This window comes from Taudactylus pleione, unplaced genomic scaffold (assembly GCF_031769625.1).
Source record: "Taudactylus pleione unplaced genomic scaffold, aTauple2 ptg000154l, whole genome shotgun sequence".
Lineage (NCBI taxonomy): Eukaryota > Metazoa > Chordata > Amphibia > Anura > Myobatrachidae > Taudactylus > Taudactylus pleione.
In genome coordinates this window covers 21,972,888-21,995,172 of record NW_028284556.1, presented here as the reverse complement: position 1 = coordinate 21,995,172, position 22,285 = coordinate 21,972,888, and the positions used below count along the sequence as shown (strand labels likewise).

Here is a 22,285-nt window from a genome sequence, read left to right as displayed (position 1 = left end):
TGCCGGGGAGAGTTTCAAGGGCAATAGTACACATCGGCTCATCGTGTGCAGATCGCTATGTATGTGGGCACCTTGAAGGTGCATACACACTTAACGATTTTGTAACCAACGATTTTCTGTCAGATCATCTGTCAGATTTTCCCTTGAAAAAGTGAACGATTTTTTGAAGTGTAATAAACTATTTTTACAACGATGAATGAAACAAGTTCCATCCCATAATGAAAATACAGGTTGAGTCTCCCATATCCAAAATGATTGGGACCAGGGGTATTTTGGATAACGGAATATTCCGTATTTTGGAATATTTGCATATCATAATTAAATAATCTTGGGAATGGGACCCCAATATACAAACAATATGAGATATGGTAAGAACTTACATTTGTTATCTCTATTTCTACGAAGTCCATAGGGTTCCACAAGATACCTTGGGGTATAGGTGATGACGTCAGGCATTGGGCAACATAGAGAGTTAAGTTTTCAGCCTTCCAGGATGCACCAGGGTCCCTCTCCTATACCCCACCCCCGAACCAAGGCATCTCAGTTACGTAATAAGCCATAGGCAGGAGGAGGAGAAGAAAGATCTGGAAACACACAAGAGTCACATTCTCAGCAGAAGGAGACGGAAACACCGGTGACCAGAAGAGAGCCCATCTGCAGTACAGGTGAGTCAGGGCGAGAGTCCTGTGGAACCCTATGGACTTCGTATAAATAGAGATAACAAAGGTAAGTCCTTACCATATCTCATATTTTCTACATCAGGGTCCATAGGGTATCCACAGGATACCTTGGGGATGTCCCAAAGCAGTATCCTTTAAGGGTGGGGACGCTCCTGTGTTGAAAGGAGAACCCGCCACCCGAAGGAAGCATCCTGAGAGGCAAAGGTGTCAAAAGCGTAATACCTCACAAAAGGTATGGACAGACAACCACGTGGCAGCCTTGCAAATTTGGACAGCAGAGGCATTACGTCGAGCTGCCCACGAAGGACCTACAGACCTAGTGGAATGAGCCCTCACGGAGGATGGAACCGGAAGGCCTTCATGAAGATAAGCTTCCGAAATTGCAATACGAATCCAGCAGCCTGCCAAAGTTTGCTTTGAAGCAGGCCAACCCTTTTTACGGAAGCCATAGAGGACAAACAAGGCGTCCGATATCTGAAATGAAGAGGTGAGGTCAACATAAATCTTTAAAGCCCGCACCACATCCAGGGTGGCCTCACCCACTGACAGGTCAGGAGAATTAAAGGACAGCACAACGATTTCTTTGTTAATGTGGAAACTTGATACCACTTTAGGAAGGAAAGCAGGACGGGTGCGAAGCACCGCCCTGTTCCTATGAAAAATTAGAAAAGGGGGTCGATACGAGAGAGCCCCTAAATCGGAAACACGTCTGGCCGAGGCAATGGCCAGAAGGAAAATAGTTTTAGCTGTAAGCCATTTGAGGTCCACTGAGCCCAGTGGTTCAAACGGCGGTCCCTAAAGAGCTCTGAGAACCACAGCCAAATCCCAGGGAGTCACTGGTGGAATAAAAGGTGGCTGAATGCGAAGAACTCCCTGCATGAAGGTGCGGACATCTGGTAGCGCAGCAATCCTACAATGAAACCTGACTGACAGGGCAGACACCTGCACCTTCAGTGAAGCAAGGCGAAGACTGTGATCTAAGCCAGCCTGTAGGAAAGCCAACCCCCCTGAATAGGCGAAACACCCGAGGAGCACAACCTCTAGGGCGACACCACTGAAAGAAAGTAAGCCACCCATGATGGTAAATTCTTGCAGAGGAAGGCTTCCGAGCTCTTCACATGGTTTGTACCACAGAGCCGGAAAACCCTCTGGACCTTAACAGGGCCGTCTCAACAGCCAAGCCGTCAAAGACAGCAGAGTCAGGTCCGGGTGAAGACAAGGACCCTGTGACAGTAGGTCCGGACGTATCGGTAACCGCAGAGGAACATCTACCAACTTTTTAGGTCCGAGAACCAGTGCCATCTGGGCCACTCGGGAGCTATATACAGGAGTGTGCCTCCTTCCTGCTTGAACTTGCGGATTACCCTCGGAAAGAGGGAAAAACGGAGGGAAGAGGTAGGCGAACTGGAACGTCCACTTTACGGACAGTGCATCTACCAGAGATGCCTTTTCGTCTCTTGTTCGAGACCCGTACACCGGCAACTTGTTGTTGTGACGGGAAGCCATGAGGTCTATCTCCGGAAGACCCCACCTGTCCACCAGAAGTTGAAAGACTTCCTGGTGCAGAGACCGACTTCTGGTTCCGCCTTGGCGTTTTATGTAGTCCACGGTGGTGGCGTTGTCCGACTGGACCTGCACCGGTTGTCCTTGGAGAACTGGATGTGCCTGCTGGAGAGCATTGAACACTGTGTGGAGTTCGAAGATGTTTACTGGAAGCGCTGTTTCCTCCTGAGTCCACCTGCCCTGAAACAAGTGCGGACCCGTGACAGCTCCGTAGCCCCGGAGACTGGCGTCCGTTGTCGAAAGGACCCAGTTCGCCACCCAAAATGGGCGATCCTTTTTGAGATGGGTCGTCTGCAACCACCAGGTTAGAGACAAGCGAACCTCCGGAGTGAGTACCATTGTCTGAGACCTTATGCTCTGAGGCATCCCATTCCATTTGGACAGGATCAATTGTTGCAGGGGTCTGGAGTGAAACTGGCCATATTCCACCATGTCGAATACTGACACCGTGGAGCCCAGTAACCCCATTGCCGAGTGCACAGACACTCGGCGACCCTGCAGACAACTGCGCACCCTGAACTGTAAGGCCAAGATCTTTTCCTCCGTCACAAAGATCCGCTGCTGCTGAGAGTCCAACAAGGCCCCGAGTTGTAGAATCCTGTGAGATGGGATAAGAGTGTACTTTGTCCAGTTTATCAACCAGCCGTGATTTTGCAGGACCGAAATGGTCAGTTCCAGATGGCGTAGGAGGATCTCCGGGGACTCGGCCAACAACAGTAGGTCGTCCAGATACTGCAACAATCGGACTCCCTGCGTCTGCAGGTGAGCCGCCATGACCTTGGTGAAAACACGAGGTGCTGTCGCTAGGCCAAAAGGCAGCGCCCAGAACTGAAAGTGCTCGCTGCGGATTGCAAACCTGAAAAATCGCTGATGACGCAAAAGAATAGGGACATGCAGGTAAGCGTCCTGGATGTCCAACGACACCATGTAATCCCCAGGTTCCAGTGCCAGAATAATGGACCGCAGGGTCTCCATCAGAAACCGAGGTACCCTCAAAGACTTGTTGAGGGCCCTGAGGTTGAGAATTGGACGATAACACCCATTGGGTTTCTGCACCAAAAAGAGATTGAAATGGAAACCCTGGCCCCTCTGGGATAACGGAACAGGTACTATAACTCCAGCCTGGAGCATAGTGTGCAATACCTTCTGCAGCGCCAACGCCTTGTGCTGGTCTAAAGGAAGGCCGGTGGTGAAAACCGGGAGAGAGGCCTGAGCCGGAAGGAGAGGGCATACCCCTGAGAAACCACCTCGTGAACCCAAGTGTCCCGCATTGTTGTCAACCAACACTGGGCGAACTAAAGCAGGCGGCCTCCCACACTGGGATCCCCCAAAGGGAGGCCCGGACCGTCAGGCCGCAGGCTTGTCACCTGACTTGGGAGCAGGACGTCTTGTACTCCAGGCCTGTTTCCTGGGCTTGGCAGATTTTTTGGGGCCAGCCTGTCGTGGAAAGGACTGTGCTTTGGGCCTACCCTGGGCCCTGTAAGGCCGAAAGGACAACGTACCAGAACCTGAAGGGACCGTAGCAGACGGGAGACATGCAGACTTGGCTGCTACCAGCGTAGCTACTATCTTGTCCAGATCAGGACCAAAGAGGCCTTCTACATTAAAAGGCAACCATTCTAAGACCTTTTTGGAATCTGCGTCCGCTTTCCAGGAACGCAACCTTAAGGCGCGACGAGCGGCAAAAGCTACAGAGGAAATCGTAGAGGTCAGGAGACTGATATCCAGGGCCGTCTCATTAATATAAGTGGCTGAGTCCCTAAGGTTGCCCACTAACTCAGCCTGTTCCGCCGAACAGTCCGAGTCTAAGGACGCCTCCAGGCTATCAGCCCAGCGCTCCATTGCTCTGGCTACCCAACACACAGCCATAGCCGGTCTGAACACCCCTCCAGCAAGGGAATAAATGGACTTAAGGCAAATCTCAACCTTGCGGTCCGTAGCATCCTTCAAGGAGGACATGGAGGGCATGGGCAAAGTAGCACTTCTGACAAGACGTGTCACATGAGAATCCACCTGTGGAGGGGATTCCGACTTAGAAAAATAATTATCTGCAAATGGATAAGCCACCGCCAATCGCCTCTGAGGCTCAAAATCGTTTACCAGGATTTTTCCACGCCTCCTCTAAATGATCTACCAGCTGACCAGAAAGAGGAAACACTGTGGCATCACCCTTAATATCCTTGAATAAGGCATATTTGGATTTGGCCACCGGAAGATCGTCATCCTCAATGACTAAAGCCGTACGGAACGCCCGTATAAGGCCAGGAATATATACCTTGGACCTAGCGTCCGACTTTTTAGTACGGAAAGGCTCCTGATCAGAAAGGTCAAGAATCTCCCCATCATCTGACGTCATGTCATCATCATCATCATGAGCAGACTGAGACGTCAAAGGTCGCTTATGTGCCACAACACAGACTCTCCCTGTAAAACATCCGACAAATGCTGTACCGTATTTATCAATGAATTAACCCACGCAGGTTCTTGTGTAACCTGGGAAGGGGAAATAGGGAGACTGTGGGGTACCATCAGCTGTCTCGGGAACCCTTGCATGGGTGACGACACCACTGACTGCTGGGATAATCCCATTTAAGTGAACGCAGGAGGCAGAGCTAACTGGCCCACCAGGGTTGTAAGCGCCTTAGCGAAACAAGCCCAGGGAGGTTCCTGCACCGGAGCAGTGACAGTAATTGGGCGCGCCAATAAGTAACACTGTCGACATAACCCCTCCGCGTTACCATCTCCCTCCGCTATTGGTACACTACATGAAGTACACAGAAGCTGGCGAGGAAAGTCACCCTCAGACATGATGGTAATAATGTGACCTTCTCACTGATACTTATTAGTATAGTGGGAGACCACCCTGCAACACCGCACTGCAAGGGCTTTAGCAGACCAAGAGCAGGGACAGTAAAATGGTTGATAGTAGAAAGTGAAAGTACAGGCAGCAGCGCTAGCAGTAAGTCACATACAATGCAGAAGAATCAATTCCCTGCACTATCAGCGCTGATTTCAACTACACAGACACAGAGTCTGGTAGGACACAGCGCTGCATACGGAGAAGTATGCAGGGGAACCCAGACCACGATGCCTCCACACTCAGGCCCCGATTCAGAGCCGGACGCTCTGACAGAGCGCTCGCTCTGAATCAGGGCCGTCGTTCTCTTTTTTTAGAGCGACCTCCTGGCCACTCACATAGCTATGGGTGACCACCCACAGCTATAGCGAGCGGCCAAAAATATGGTCACGATGGTCAAGACCATCGCTACCATCGGGCTTGCGACGAGACCCTTGTGGTAGGGTCTCGTTGCCGCAAGCCCTGGAGTGCTTTCGGCTCTATCAGAGCCGAAGGCACTCCCACTGACATCACTTGTGATGTCAGTGGGGCCGGCCCCAGACGGTAGGCGTTCCCATAAGAACGCCTCCGTCTGGGAAGCCACGCCCCCGGCACGCCCACCAAAGGGGGCATGCTGTCACTCACCATCGACAGCACGCCCCCTTTGGTACGAGACCCATAGCGACGGCTTGGCCGTCGCTATCCGGGTCTCGCGTATGCGCACGACGGAGCCGGGTCCGTCGTGCGCATGCGCACTGGGCCAACATCGACCCGCTTGCGAGCGCTCAGCGCTCACGAGTGGGTCTGAATTAAGCCCTCAGCTTCCAGCAGCATTCACCACACTTCAGAAGATGGCCACCGAGGAGCAGGGGGGAGGCCGGCCTGGGGGAGGAGCGCTGCCACAGGACCAATCGGCAGTGCAGAGAGGACTGTGTGCAGCAGGGGAGGCTCCGGCTGTGAACAGGGAAGCCGCGCCCCCCTGGCATGCAATTAACCCCTGGGACGCCGTAGCGCTTGTCGCTCAGCCGCGGCCCGCTGTCCCTGGGGTATAGTGGAAGCGCAGGTTGTTTGCCTGGCTCCACGCTGCAGCCAGTCCCCAGGGAGCCCCCTGCCTGGGGACTCTAGACCGTGTGATCAGCGGGGACCCATCGCGGGACCCCGCCGCTTACCTGTCCCCCTTGGATCAGGCCACATTGTGAAGCATCTGGGGTCACCGCTGGCCAAGACCCTAGATACTTACCAGCATCCCCGGATCAGTACCGGCGTTCTGGTACCGGCAGGGTGAAGGGGAGACCATGGACGTCAGTACTGGCTGTCCATGCTGTACTCCCAGATGTGCAGCCACAGCTGTCTTTGAAGAAAACTTCAGAGGCTAATTTCAGCCCCCCTCTAAACATGTGCTCCGACTCCGAGCCGGACACCAACAAAACTGAGATGCCTTGGCTCGGGGGCGGGGTATAGGAGAGGGACCCTGGTGTATCCTGGGAGGCTGAAAACTTAACTCTATGGTGCCCGATGCCTGACGTCATCACCTATACCCCAAGGTATCCTGTGGACCCTGATGTAGAAAGAATGCATTTATGTGTTATATACAACTTATACACACAGCCTGCAGGTCATTTTATACAATATTTTCAATAATTTTGTGGCTCAAGCAAAGTTTGTGTAAAAAAAATGAAATTCATTTATGTTTCATATATACACAGCCTGAAGGTAATTTTATACAATATTTTTAATAATTTGTGCTTTAGACAAAGTTTGTGTACATTGAACCATCAAAAAAAATCAAAGGTTTCAATATCTCAGTCATGCCAAAATCATTCCGTATTTCGGAATATTCCGTATTTCAGAATATTTGGATATGGGAGACTCAACCTGTAGTTATGTTGGACAGTCTGAAATGGACGATGAGCATGAAAAAAAAATAATCAATACTCTAGGGTGCAGTGATTCAAGAAAGTTTGGGAACCACTGGGCTAACACCATTTAAGGCTATGTTTTTCAGAGCTTGATACACTTAGCTTTTTATGGCAACTGAGAAAATGACAAGGGGACTGATGTTGTGATAAATACTTATCAATATTTGCCGTGGTACTCTCTTAATACAGAGCTTTGATAATTAATGCAACAAAAGCTCAGAAAATGGGCATTTTCTGGGCATTGACTGCAAAATTAATTATGCAGGTTGCCTAATTTACAGAGGCCAATACATTTGCCCCTGTAAGTTAGGCAACCTACATGATCCAGCTATAGGCAAGGCACTGTACAGTACGAAGAATCTAAGATTTGAGGAACCATTGTAATAACCCAGGAGTTATGTGGGAGCAAAATATATAAATTAAATAAATCTGAAACGTTTATATAGTAGTTCTCGTCACTAAGAACCAAGCCTCCAGATGTTAAAAACACACTCTTCTGCACAGTGAATACAAAGGGGTTTAAAAGTTACCTTGTACACTACATATCATAGAAGAATAACCTATACTGCTGAATCCTCTATGCCATTGCACACGGCTACATTGACTATGACGCGCTTTTCAAACCTGCCAAGTCGTGGCTGTTTTGGACACTGGGATTAAATGGGAACTATTTTAAATAAAAATACCGGACATATTTTTATTGAATATAATTGCCCTTTTAAATTCAGTGTCTGAATCCACCAAAGATGTGGCCGCTTTGAAAATTGCTGCATAGGAAATTTTTATGCTGTCCAGCTGGTTTGCTTTATTTGCTGGGCTGCAAAAATATAGGATATGGTTCAGACATCAACAGAAGCAACACTGAATTTACAGCATTAGCCTATAGCGGCTTTTTTCTTTTATTAAGTCTTTTTTTAGTTCACAGCAAATCGCTTCAACATTACGGTTTGCATCTGTGTGGATTCACAATAAAACGACTCAGATCTATTCTCAGACTACAAAACACAGACAGATTGTTGCTGTTTGTGTTGCTAGGTGTACCCAAGGCAGCATCAATACTTGTACATCATATTAAAATGACAATCAATCAAAAGCAAGGTGGTGGTAACTCAACAGTGAGAACATATGCCCTACTCACAAACTATGCTCAGTTAGGTCTCACTTTAAGCAAACATTCCAAAACAAAAAGTTATTTTTACATGAATATTTTTATTGCCATACCATACATGTAGTCCTCAGTATGCAGTAAAGGTGAAGTCAGTGACCCATTTTCCACGGCTGCAATAACCTGGGTTATTGCCGGATCTACCTGGGTTGCGGCTCATTGACAAGGGTCCTAAAAGAATAACTCTGGTCCAGTGTCTTGAGAATCAAACCTGGGTAACAACCAAAGTTGGACATGTGAAGACCCGAGTTAAGGGGCAGTGTAAACGGGAAACAAAGACCGGTCGACCTGGGTCCCGTTTACAGTGTGGGGAGCACCGGCAGAAGAGTTCTGCACACGGTCTGTCCCGCGTCTTACCCAGTGTTCCAAATCCAGGGTGAGACCCGGGATTTTGGAGGAAAGGGGCATTACTGTATCGCAGGTCAGATTTTTGTAACAGTTCAAAAATATATTATACAATCACTAGCAGTATAGTGACAACTACTATTTTGAAAAGACCATGGTTACTGAAGCTCCTCTGCTCAGGCATTGGAGACAAATGTAAAGATCTTGGAGAAGACCGTAGAAACCCTTGCTCTCAGCTACATAAAATCAGCTTAAACACTTACTGTCTCTGGTACTTGACAAGGAGTTAGAATATTTTCAAACACAGAAGTACCTAGGAACGTCTTAGACATCCAATATTGAGTAAAAGCTAAACTTTATTACATGATCTAGCAATATGGAGGAAGCAAATCTCTCACACGTATCTGTGGTAACACTGCACAGAACGTGTTCCTCAGCAAAGTTCTATCTAACAATTGAGACAAAAACACTGTAGACCTCTTTGCCAAGAAAACACAATTACATGGCTAGACTAGCCAGTAACATGGTGGCCAAAATCCAGGACTTCAGAGCTGGCTCAGACTGGCCATAAAATACAAAGATCCTCCAAGTTACCAAGTTATTCCAAGTGCAGACTATTACACGGTGTGCTATAGGTAAACAATGTTGAGTGAAGGTAGCCTCACCACCTAATCGAGAATGTACCTACTATATATTGTGGTAGACTATGCCACTCTTGTTCAAGCATCACAGACACAGGAGAGAACGTGGTAACAGAGGACTCCAACATGAAGGATTAGCGGTAAGATGGTACAAGCATGGCTGTAGGGAGGGGTGTGTGAGTGATGTGACCCAGGGCCCTGGGGACGGCACCGTCACTGCCCCACGGCCAGTGCATCTGTCTAGCAGACGGCCGGTAGCATTGCTGTAGTGCTGCTCTAAGCGCTACACTTTTTCCTTGCACAACACATAGGTATACAGTGATCATTTAAAAACACAGAGCCACCTACAGGCCCTCCAGTAACTCTCAGTGTGGAGCTGTTGCAGTATTCCAACAGCATACATAGCACCAGTGCTCAGATACTACAGACATTGGGTCTGATTCAGAGTAGTACGCAAACCCGATGGTATTTATGGGAAAATTCATGAAAAATTGTGCTGTTGCTAACTTGTTTAATAAGTGTATCCCACTGTTTGCAGAATAACGTACTTTGCAGTCACGATGACAAAGTCACATTTGCAACCTCTGAGCTTCATCACCTGACAGATGTCATAGCTTTGTGTTCTTATCAATGTAATAGAACAGCTTTAGGATGTAAGAAGGAAAGGTTTTCAATGAGACAAACAAAAAAAAAAAAAAAAGCACACATAAGTGCAGGGAGACCAAAATATATACAACTATTTGCCAATTATTGAACTTCAGTCATCTGATTTTAAAAATCTACCCAAGGAGGCCCATATGCAGCAGACCCCCTCATCTGAGCAGCACACTCACTCATCCATTACATAAATATACACACACTAATATATATATATATATATATATACACATACATACAATATAATATATATATGATATTTGGAATCAATTTTGTGCTTGTGGTGTTAAAATTAATATATAGCAATCAAAACCACTAGCTCAAAAACAAACTATTTTCTAGAATTGTCAAACTAAACCATACTAAATCATGGCTAGCAGGAAAAATAAATCACTTGCTGTCCAGATTTACTGTAGAATAACTTCCTGTCAGTGCATTGTAAGTAATCCAATTTCACACAAAGATGAAGTACACAAATATTTCTGGCAATAAGTTATTCCCCCTTGGATCCATTAATTCAATAAAACAGAAGTCAAAACACAAATAATGTACTAGTCTGCTAAAGCCAGAGAAGCTGAACTATAGTATACAAGACAAAAAATAAATATTTTTATAACATTGTTTTGACTTGTCCTATTGTTACAGAATACAACTAATGCTTAAAATAATAAATAATAATAATTAACTAGAACCATGCAATTTTCAGTGTATTGGTGCATACACACGATCAGATTTTTCCTTCAGATATGAACGATAACGATTTAAAAATCGTTCAGTCATTCATATCTGAAGGAAAATCGTTCATATCTGACATGCCTGAACGATGGACGATCAACGATGCGCGTTCCCGTTTGTCAGATAACGATATCTGACATCTGATGGGTTTGCAGTCAGACTTGGACGATTCCATTCATTTTAATGCAGTCAAAAATCGTTCAATCGTTCAGATCGTTCAAATCGTTCAAAACTTTGGTAAAATCGTTCAAATCGTTCAGATCGTTTAATCGTTCATCTGACAAATCTGACAAGTCTGACAAATCTGACCGTGTGTACGCTCCATATTACTTCAATCAGAAACCATTCCAAAAGAGACCATCTGTACACTGTGTAGCTACCTAGGGTTTATGGAATGGGTAAAACTAGGAATAGCAATAATGATCAACATGAAAAAAAAAAAAAAACAGGAACAACTGCTTAAATGCAATTGTTATAGATTTGGGTTTTGCTGAACTGACAAAAGATCATTTTCAAGAAACAACTGCACCCACTTGACATGACATCAACAAATTTCAAAAGGTGTTCTGTGATATGAATCAACTACTGGAGGGCAGAAACACACCTAATGGGAGTGGGACCTGACTTAACCAACTCTACACCAACTCTATTTTAAGGTAAAAACATTCATGGGAGATGGTTAGTAAACTGAAGCTTAGACCTTAACAAATCACACCCAAGGTCATTCAGGACTTGCGTTTGCTAAATCCTGCAGGCATGCTAGCTATGTCATTAGCCAGATCTGTAAGCTCAATTTAGATAAACAGTTTCATCCAAATTGTATAAGTGAGGTCATAAATGTTTTTATTTGTTTTTTTTTGGGGGGGGGGGCGATGGGGTGTATAAAAGTATTTGCTAAAGCCTTTGTAAGGGTTTACAGCTGAATACTGACAAGAGAATGAAGAGTTATCCATACAAACCCAGACACGGACTCTGAAATGGGATGCAGTTTGTTTACCGGCATCCGAAATGCCGGACGTCGGAATACCGACTCTGTCTAAAGATAGGAGTCAGTGTTAAGACGCCTATCTTTAGTACAGACGCCAAAATGCAGACGCCCGGCATCCCGAAGGAAGGTAAGCGGGGACTGTTGGCTGTTAGCCCCCGGGGGTAGTTTTAGGACTCCCGTGGGGGACTTGGGGTTAAGGAACCCCCCCAGGGAGGCAGGGAGGGTTAGGCTCACCCCCAGGAGGGGTTAGGTTTAGGGTGCGGGAAGGAGGGGTTAGGCATCACCAGGGGGGGGGTGAGGTTAGGCACCACTAAGGGAGGGTTGGGGTACTTACCAGCCCTAGTCGGGATCCTGACGGTTTGGGCTTCCAGCGTCTGTATTTAGTCCGTTGGCATCACATACAGATTCCTCAAACAAGCATATTATAGTGGTAATAAATCAAAACTAAATATGGAACATTCTGGTTACTCATATAAAGCAAGCTGATTACCAGTAAAAATGTTCACAAGTCTTTTGTTAGTTAAAAATATATAGTCCAGATTAGTTCGGATTTTCCCCACCAAAAAACAGGTTTCAGAAAGAGGCAAAACGTCATGTTTGATGGACAAACATCATCATGATGATGTTTGTCCATGAACGATGACGTTTCGCCTCTTTCTGAGACCCAATTTTTGGCAGGAAAATACTAACCCTCTCATCCATCCATCTATCTATACATATATACACACACACACACACACACACACACACACACACACACACACACAAGAGTTAAGAGAAACCATGATGAGCAGCGCTTCTAAAACTGTGATGGGACACCTTAGTGTGTCATGAGAAGTTCCCTGGCGTCATGCATTATGACAGTGGGGATACAAAAAGATCAGGTCCTAGAGGCATTACTCTCTGGCCAATCAGCAGATCAAGGGGAGGAGAGAGTGCTTTTCCGCTCTGCCTTCTGCTCCACTGGGTACTGCATGGGCTTGTCAAAACAAATTCCCATCTGACTCCATGCTTTCTGCAGCATCAGAGAGAAGCTGGGAGCAGGCAGGTAGCCGCAGCAGTGCAGAGGTCTCAGCATCATAACACCTGTCATGGAGAGGAACCGGGAGCCGCAACTCAGTAGGACGGGAGGCTAATAGGAAATGATCTTGAAAGGAGTCCTAAGGGTAAGTAAACTACAATGGTTAAAGAAAACGGTGGGATGCCGAGGGAATTGCTGCTATTGCTTCAGGAGTTGTGAGGAAAAGTACATGAGAAAACGCACCATTAGGGTTTAACACGCGGAGAAAATCAATTGATTCCACAATTTACGCAGAATCAATGGGATATCGCGCGTTAACCCCTGGTTTACCCCACAGGGAAAATGCTATTTAGTATAGCATTTCCCTACGCGATTAATTGAATTCCCCCCATGTAGTACAATTTAAATAATTCAACGCATTTCCTGAAGGGTCACCTCCACTTCCCTTTCCAGTAAAAGGTTATTAAATCTGGTATTTAGCCATTTAATTATTGCCTGTGCAATTACAAATGGAACACTCATTACTATCGACAAATCATGTCACATCATTTGCCCATCATACTGAGTAAATATAATTTTATTTGGTACTGGACCACCAACCCAAGGCACCCCTGCAACTGTCCTGAGGCACCCAGTTTGGGAACCACTGCACTATGCATTTGATGATAGCATTTATGGCTTTCGTTTCTGTGTGATTTCAGCATATATAACAGTAATTTAGTCCCTTGGAGCCATGACACTGAAATGATAAGTCTTTATGTAGGCATTAGAGACAAGTATGTTTACCTTCTGCCTACTCCAATCACCTCTGAGAGGGAATCATGGCAGCTTCCAGTAGTCAAAAGTGATCATTGTAAATGCTAATAAAAAAATAAAAAAAAATAAAAAACCCCACCCATCTAGTGCTTTAACTTATAGGAACAGTACAGGGGAGATGTACAGTATCAAACCTTCTATAGAGGACAAATGGAGAAGTTGCCCATCGTAATTAATCAGATTCTACCAATAATTTTAAAGAATGTACTAAATAAATGATAGACAGAAGCTGATTGGTTGACACACCTCAAAATAGGTCATCCAACAATCTTTGAAACTTTCAGGGAAGCTGGGGACCACAGTGTGACTCACAGCCCTCTAGCTGGGTAGTTCTGACCTAATGGTAAGCATATGAATTAAAGTAACAGTCCAGAGAAATAGCAAGGCTAAATCCATTACACCACAGGTTCTCAAACTCGGTCCTCAGGACCCCAAACAGCGCAGGTTTTCCAGGTCTCCTCAGAATTGCAAGTGAAATAATTAGCTCCACCTGTGGATCTTTTAAAACGTATCAGTGAGTAAAGACTACACCTGTGCACCTGCTGGGTGACCTGCAATACGTGAACTGTGTGGGGTCCTGAGGACCGAGTTTGAGAACCTCTGCATTACACCATTCTGAGTATGCAAGATTTCTGAATTAATTAAGCCAAAAACAGATGGTAGTAAAGTAAATGCAATATAAGTATATTTCACTTATGTTTCACCCTATTGGTATAAATGGTGAACAAATTATACTTCATCGAATACATATCCAAATACATGGTAATATACCCAATCAAGCAGAGATTAGGCCTCCCCAAAAAGTGAATACCACTGTGTGGTACAGTGAAAGTACTTGGTGGCACCGACCACCCTACCGATTCTGGTAGCCACAGTCAGAAGATGTTCAGAATTATACTTTGGCATACATTTTAAAGGATACACCTGTGTGAAACAATGCACACAATAATATAAATATGTTTTCCAATTGTTTTGCATATATATATTTTCTGAGTTCCCATATAAAAGTTATCCCTGTGTACCCAGTACGTAACAAAGTTCTAAAGAACCTCTAGGAAAAGTAGATACAAATATGTTATGTAATGGTTCAATATGAAATTCTTATGGAGGTCTGTGGTGTGGACAAAAAAAAAAAATAAGATTTGAGGGTACATGCCAATTTAACCTCTGTCTTTCAAAACAGTGTGGGCTTTATTTTGAAAACTTAGGAAAGTTTTGCCTTAATCCAAAATAATGTCTGTAGCGAGTTTCATATCCGTTAGTTTAAACTATACACTGTCCACACTTTCTTCTCCTAGTTCTAAGATGGGTTAACGACAAAACAAAACAAAACAAAAAAACCACAATCACACATACACACACTTATGAGCAATTTGCAAACGTGCAAAAACTAGAAGGGTGGTTTCTAAATTCAATGCTTTCCCCTGTGATAAACACAGACATTCATTCAGATAAGATGAACAAAAAGGTCACAGTCACTTACAAATAGACAAATATTTTAGAACATTGCTGGTTGCATTCAGTCAAGAATCACCAACAATGCAACTATTAACATGTGTAATGCAGATGACTTCAACAATTATCTGTATGGGATACTGATGCCATGAAAAATCACTAAGCAAATGTACAAACACGAGTTAGGTCTAATTATCTTCAATGGTCAACGATGTTCTAATAACTATAAATGGAGACTTACAGATACAGTAGATCACAGGTTCTCAAACTCGGCCCTCGGGACCCCAAACAGTGCATGTTTTCCAGGTCTCCTCAGAATCACAAGTGAAATAATTAGCTCCACCTGTGGATCTTTAAAAAATGTGTCTGCAAGTAATGAATACACCTGTGCACCTGCTGAGTGACCTGGAAAACGTGACCTGTGTGGGATCCTGAGGACAGAGTTTGAGAACCACTGATTTAGAGGGACGCTAATTTGATCAATACTGTAGCTTGTAAAAATAAAATACATGACAAGAATATATTATTCAGCTCAACTGAACCACAATCAAAATAGCTCCCCCTACCAGCTGTCTCATACAAGGTCGTCATATTTCAGACCCAAATGAAATCAGCTTTCATGTTCTATCAACTAATTAAACCTCATGTTACTGAACTATTGCTTGGCACACAAGGAGGCAAACACTCTGTGACCTTGATGGCTGTATTCTGATTAGAGAATCACTAAACCTAAAAGACAGGCAGAACTATAAGAAGCTATTAATAATATACATAAATATATATGCAAACATTTTTGGAGGTTGTTAGAATGAAAGACAGCATGTATGACCATTCTAAGCAAGAGCAATTTGTTAATGCTGAGGAACACATGAAATGACTGATAATAGCTTATAACGCTTTTAGACCACAGGTAAAACCCGGGTTATTGCAGTGTTAACCTGGGTTGCTGATAGGTGTAAAAGGAGCCAAGGTTGGATACCTAGGTCGAGTGACCCAGCAATCCAACCAGAGTAGTTTGCAGGGTTCAACACGAGAACAACCCTGCAGTGTAAACAGGTAACCTGGGTCATCCATCCCGGGTTCTGATTATAGAATGGAGAGTTCCAGATTTTCCGGTGTTTGAAATGATGTCATCTCCAAGCACTGGCAGATCAGTGCCACTGCACCATTGTGCAGCATGAATGGCGTTGGCCCAGGAATAACCCGGGTCGACGCAGCGGTCTGACCCAGTTTGGAACCTTGTTCCAAATACTGGGTCAGACCTGGGAATTTAATGTAAAAGAGGTATAACAGAGAAGATGTACACCATCTGAAATTCTGTCATTGAATGATAACTTGTACATCAAAATCTGTAAATGATAGAAGGCCATTTGTAATTTCGTTTAGGTGGCCCTTAATGAAATTTGTTATTTCCCTGAAATATGGAGTCCTCCTTTGCTAGTTCCTTATTTGGTATTACAGACAATAATATACCTATATATTTATGTACAGTACAAAATAACTTTATAGATAGTAAACTCTATAGTAATAATTTTGTTGTGTTTTAACCATTTCATTACATTATGGAAATGCTCCTATAAGAAAAGATCCATACCTTTGTAAACTTAATTGTCCTCCTCCCAAAACTAACCTTACTTTTAGCAATATTTAAAATAGCTCGAAATACTATCAAATATTTGCTTGATTATTCTGACGTATTTTTACTATACCATTTTATTGAGTGAAGTAACAATTTGTACTGTATGGAAGTAGGAGCATTATAGGATTTATATAAAAACAGAGTATTTATGCCTTTACTGTATATTGTGAAATACTTCTAATATCCCTATAATCTACAATAAAGCATTCATTATTATCCCCTATTTCAGTGGTTCCCAAACTTTCTCAGTTCAAGGCACCCTTAGGGTCTCCATAATTTTTTCAAGGCACCCCTAAGCCAAAATAATTACTGAGCAAGCAGGAAGTACCCCAGTTCTGAGAACCAATGGGAAACACTGATAGACACTATCAAAGAGCAGTCACAGACTTAAGCAAGGACCACACTGTCCGATTTCTTTGATCGGGCCGACAAACGGGTTGATTTTTTAGTACATCAAAAGCCCTTATATCTGTGCTACACATTATGCAATTTTTTTGTAGAAGTTACAGATTTTCCGCCACACCACACTGATTTTGCATTTGTCTGCCCATAAGGAGGATGATGTAGATGGGATTCGGTTAATATACCGACACCTGGGATGCCGACTGCCGGGATCCCGACGCCGGAATCCTGATCAGCGTGTGAAGACCGGCGACAGAATCCAACATTGCTGGAGATGCCAACGCCAGAATCCAGAGTGTCGGGATATCATACCCAACCCGATGTAGACATAGGAATTATGGGCAGATTATCGGGAATGCACACACTGCTTGATATCGGATTAAGGTCGAGAATTTCTGTCTTTGCCGACCGATCGGATAATCGAAGGAGTGCGTTTGTGAACGTTTAACCACTTTATTGGTGAAACACCGAAACGCTAATGCCTACACACTATACAATAAACCAGGCCGATTATTGGCCCAATAATTGTATAGTGTGTACCTAGCCAACTTGGATCTGCTTGCTAGCAGCATAGGTGTGCCATACTACACAAAAATGGGATGTAGTCAGAATATCGACATTCAATATGTGGACACTATAATGTTGAAGCTCACAAAGTTGACTCGTCCAAAATGTCAATGTTTTAAAAATGTTGACATTATAAATGAGAATGTTGACACAAGAAATTAGGGTTAGGCTGCAGTTAGGGTTAGGCTAAAATAGGAGAGTTGACATTTCATACAACATGTCTCCCAGTAAAGAAGATTATGAATTTATGTCTGGTGTTAAACCAATTAAATTCTGCGTTTGTAATAAACCTGGATAGCTCAACACAGTTTGTCTTCCACCATAAGATAACACGCCATCTTTTAGCTTGTACTTCAATAAAATGACAGTCTTTGTACTTCATTCATTAAACTGGAGTGAAAACACAGATTGTATAGTATACAAGGTAGAGACAGAAATGCGGCCTATACACAGGACAGTCATATGGAAGAGAATATAGGCATTTACTGAAACAAGGTTCCTCATCTAGTTCATTACACTGTAATTGCTGAAATGAACACAATTTCAAGTCTACTCAGTTCTTATGAATATATATGAAGTCACTGGCCTTCACCTCTGCATGTATCACACAGGACATTAAGGCCTCATGTCTATTGGAATCTGCTTTGTGTAGGTAAAACTGCATTTTACAAGTGACTGTTAACAGCAATGTAAAGGTTCCCATACACGGTACAATTTTTTACCCAATATGGACAGTTTCAACAGTTAGTACAGACCAATCTTATGAAGATAGGTGTTTTTTGTGTGTTCTGCGACCCCGATGTGCGTCCCCACCGTCCTCTAGTTGGATCGTAGATCAGATGGTTTTGCAGAGAGCTCTACGATCTTTTGAGTACAATGTGATACACTTCTATGCATCTTATCCTATGATCGTAACAATCACTCGCACACCATTTGACCACATCTTATGAAAAATTTCAAGGGAAGAATTTCAAGGGCAATCATACAACACATCTTACCAACTTTGAATCGCACCGTGTATGGGGGCCTTAAGCGCAACATAGCCAGACATGAGTAACACCAAGAATGGTTATGGGGTCATTGGAAACAACTGGTTCCATTTTTATGTGATATACGGACCTTAAAAATTGTATTACAACAAATAACACATCACTGTATATGAGGCCTTGAGATGCAATGCAGTTCTGCACAAACAAATGAGGTAACACTTCCTAAATCTGATCCAATGCAAAAAAGGCTTCTAGAGAACCAGACACAATAGCCTTACCCAGACAGTGCGAACAACTAATGGTATTAAATGAAGGTGACCCAGACGCAATGCTTTACATGTACGACAAGGGGCCAGGGAAAAACATGGATCATTTCCCAGATCATTTAACTTTCAGAACTAACTACACGAATTCAAATCCAGCATTAACCACAGATCCGTAGGTATCACTGTTGTACTGTATGCATCACACAGAACTGACAGATCCTTATGAGGAGAAGCTTTCATTACATCCGTCATGTGCTTATAAATGAACACTGATTAGTGGCATTTAAAAGGCTGATAAACCAGACAACTGTTTGTGCTGAGAAAGAACCAGAAATATTGTTTATTAGATAGTCATTTATCGAATATAATATATAGAGTTAAATGTGTGTGTGTATATATATATATATATATATATATATATATACACACATAAAATGTTTACAGATATAGCAAATGTCATACATCCATGTAACCTACAGTATGTATACAGCAGATAATAACACAGAGTTTATGTAATGTATAGCCTAGAGCCACACAGCAAAGTCACAAGTTTATAGTCAGGGGCTCCTCAAAAACAAGTGATTACAGCTTACCCCTATGAGTGCCCATACAGTACCTCTCCCCTATGGGTACCCAACACTGTACCTTACCTCACACCATACCTCATCCCTATGGGTACCAATACCTAACCTAGCCCTTGTGGGGGCCCACACCGTACTGTGCCCATACCTCTCCCCTTTAAATGCCCATACTAAACCTCGCCCCTTAGAGTGCCCACACCATACAAAGCCCCTGTGGGTGCTCACACCGTACCTCTGTACCTTACTCTAGTGGGTGCTCATACTATACCTTGCCCCTGTAAGCACCCTCACCATACAATGCCCCTGCCTGCGAGAGTGCCCACACCATACCTCTCCTCCGTGAGTGCCCACAACGTACCTCGCAGCCATACAGCTCACTGAGCTGCTCCACGATCCATTCCTCCAGCACCAGCCGCTTCCTCAGCTCCTTCCTGTCGTATTTCACAGTGACTTTGCCCTGCTGCTGCCTCCTCTGCTGCTGCTGCTTGTGCTGCTGAGCCGCGGCCACCACCACCTGCGGGGAGTCCTCCCGGGATCCAGGCGCTGCTGCTGCCAGTGGGGTCTGGAAGAACACTCGGCCCCCCGCTGCAGGGCTGGGCTCTGTGCCACTCAGTGCTGACATCTCCGAGGGTAGAGCCAGGTGCACGCAGCGCCGGCTTCTCCTCCTCCTCCTCCCTGTATGCTCCCTCTCTGTGCCTGCAGTACACCTTATATTTCCTTTATGTCCCCAGATCTCACACTCTATTCCATCATATTCCCGCTGCGCCCCCTCAGTGCCTGTATTATCCCTCCTCCACCTCTCCTCTCCTCTCCTCTCCTCTCCCCAGCCTGCTGTCTCCTCACCTAGCACCTGCACCTCTCCCGTCCTCCTGCATTAGACTTGACTGTTCTGGTTCGCCTCTATAATAAAGGGAGGTGCTTGCTTATTCCCCCCCAAAAAAAAAAAAAAAAAAATAGGGGAGGAGACAAATACGTCTTTACCCAATGACAATGCCAAGGATGGTAACTGAGTGATGGAGGGTAATATCCTTTGCCGTTATGACTGTGCTGGTACATTTACACCTTTCAGTTGTCATACATACATACATACATACATGCTGCACAAACATACCGTATATACATCATTTGCTCACAGTTTATGTTAACATGAAAGTAAAAGGTAAAGAAGTACAGTAGTTTGAGGAGGTAGGGACCGATGTAACAAGATGGACTTTGCAAACAAGTTGTGAATAAATTATTTATAGCATGATAAATGCAAAAATGTATCAGTCAGATGTATTAAGCAAGAACTGAAGAATTTTTCCTGGAAAATAATTGCGAAGAATTTCTATTTAATGGAGTCAAAGATCTCCAAACCTCTCTTTTGCAATTGGAAAATAATAGAAATGCGATATGTATCATTCAAATGACAAATATTTATCTGCTTTTCTTAATCCTGTTTATTGCATGCCTCAGAAATAGCTTTTTAATAAGATGGTAGGAGAGGGGGTTTTGAGAGGGTTAGGTCTAGACTATACAGCGCTGATGGACCTGTGACGTCACCCACATGACCCGGCCTGAAAGGGGGAGGGGCGGGGATGCTAACGGGGGACCAACAGTGTCCCCTCGTGGGCTTGCTGTGCTCGCCACGCTTCAGGCATGGTGGCTCGCTACGCTCGCCACAAATATTTATTCCCCCTCTATGCCCTCGTGGATGGGAATACAGGAGCGGCCCAGCCTCCTGCAGCGGTCACGTGGTGGATGCGTCACAGAGGTCCTTTAGCCACATAGGAAATAGCAGCAACCGTTCTGAGCACCCACCCATGTATGAGAACGTCTTCCATGTAGGTCAACTCTTCTACAAATAACCGCATTCTTAATAGGGATGTGCGCCGACCCCCGTTTTTTGGTTTTGGATCTGTATCTCCTTCAAGGTTTTGGATCTGGACTTGGTTTTACAAAACCATCCTTGCGTGTTTTGGTTTTGGATCTGTATTTTGTCAAAGAAATCATAAAAACAGCTGAAATAACATAATTTGGGCCTATTTTAGTTCCTACAGTATTATTAACATCAATAGCATTTCCAGTCAATTTTGACCACCTCACAGCTCACAATATTGATTTCATCCAGTTTAGGCCAAAAAGGTTGCATCGCGAAAGCTGACTGAATAAGCTAAGCGACAGCAGTGGGCGGCACTAACGTGGCAGTTCAGCTTCCAACATGGCACAGAGTGGCAGACATAATGGCAGTTTAATAAACTATAAAATTAAAAATACCCTAAACAGCACATAATGCAAAGAAAAGAGGTGCAAGATGGAATTGTCCTTGGGCCCTTCCACCCACCCGTATGATGTATATAGAAAACAGGACATGCACAGTTTAACAAACAAGTCACTTCAGCGACTGGGACTGACAATTGTGGCTGAAGCGATTGGTTTGTTTGGGCCCCCACAAAACAAGCTACCAACGGGCAGCTGACAATGCTGGCAATGATCTCGCCGTGCACAAACTGGCTTTACAGAGGCAAGATGTTGTCGCCATCATCATCCGATTCCTCACCCTCATCAGTGTGTACATCATCTTCACACAATATTAATTCGTCCCCGCTGGAATCCACCATTACAGCCTCAGGTGCCTCTGTAATTTTTCAATGTAATTAGCGATAAAGTCGTGGAATTTGTAGTTCATTTTGATGAACATCATCTTTTCACCACTTTGAGGAAGTAGCCTCCTACGCCGATCGCTGACAAGGTTCCTGGCTGTGCTGAAAACTCTTTCTGAGTACACACTGGAGGGTGGGTAGCTCAAGTAAAGCAAAGCTAGTTTGTGCAATGGCCTCCAAGTTGCCTTTTTTTTCCTTCCAGTAGTGAAACGGACTGTCTGACATGCCTATTTGGATGCTATCATTAAAATAGTCCTCAACCATTCTTTGAATGGTGACCGTATCAGATGAGTCACAGTACAGGTCTCATTAATTGTAGGAAATTCTTTTAGACCCAATCAGATGTCAAAACTTGGTTGTGTTGACTCAACTGCATCA

General features: G+C 44.3%; 1 protein-coding gene across 1 annotated transcript in view; it reads right to left on the bottom strand.

The window, feature by feature from the left end:
- Positions 1-20,102, bottom strand: part of PPP1R14C (protein phosphatase 1 regulatory inhibitor subunit 14C) — a 115,018-nt gene extending 94,916 nt beyond the window's left edge. The window contains exon 1 of the mRNA XM_088474504.1: positions 19,624-20,102. Coding sequence (XP_088330630.1) covers positions 19,624-19,887 — 264 coding nt within the window. The 5' untranslated portion in view covers positions 19,888-20,102. The remainder of the gene's footprint in view (positions 1-19,623) is intronic.
- Between the last annotated feature and the right edge of the window lie 2,183 nt (positions 20,103-22,285).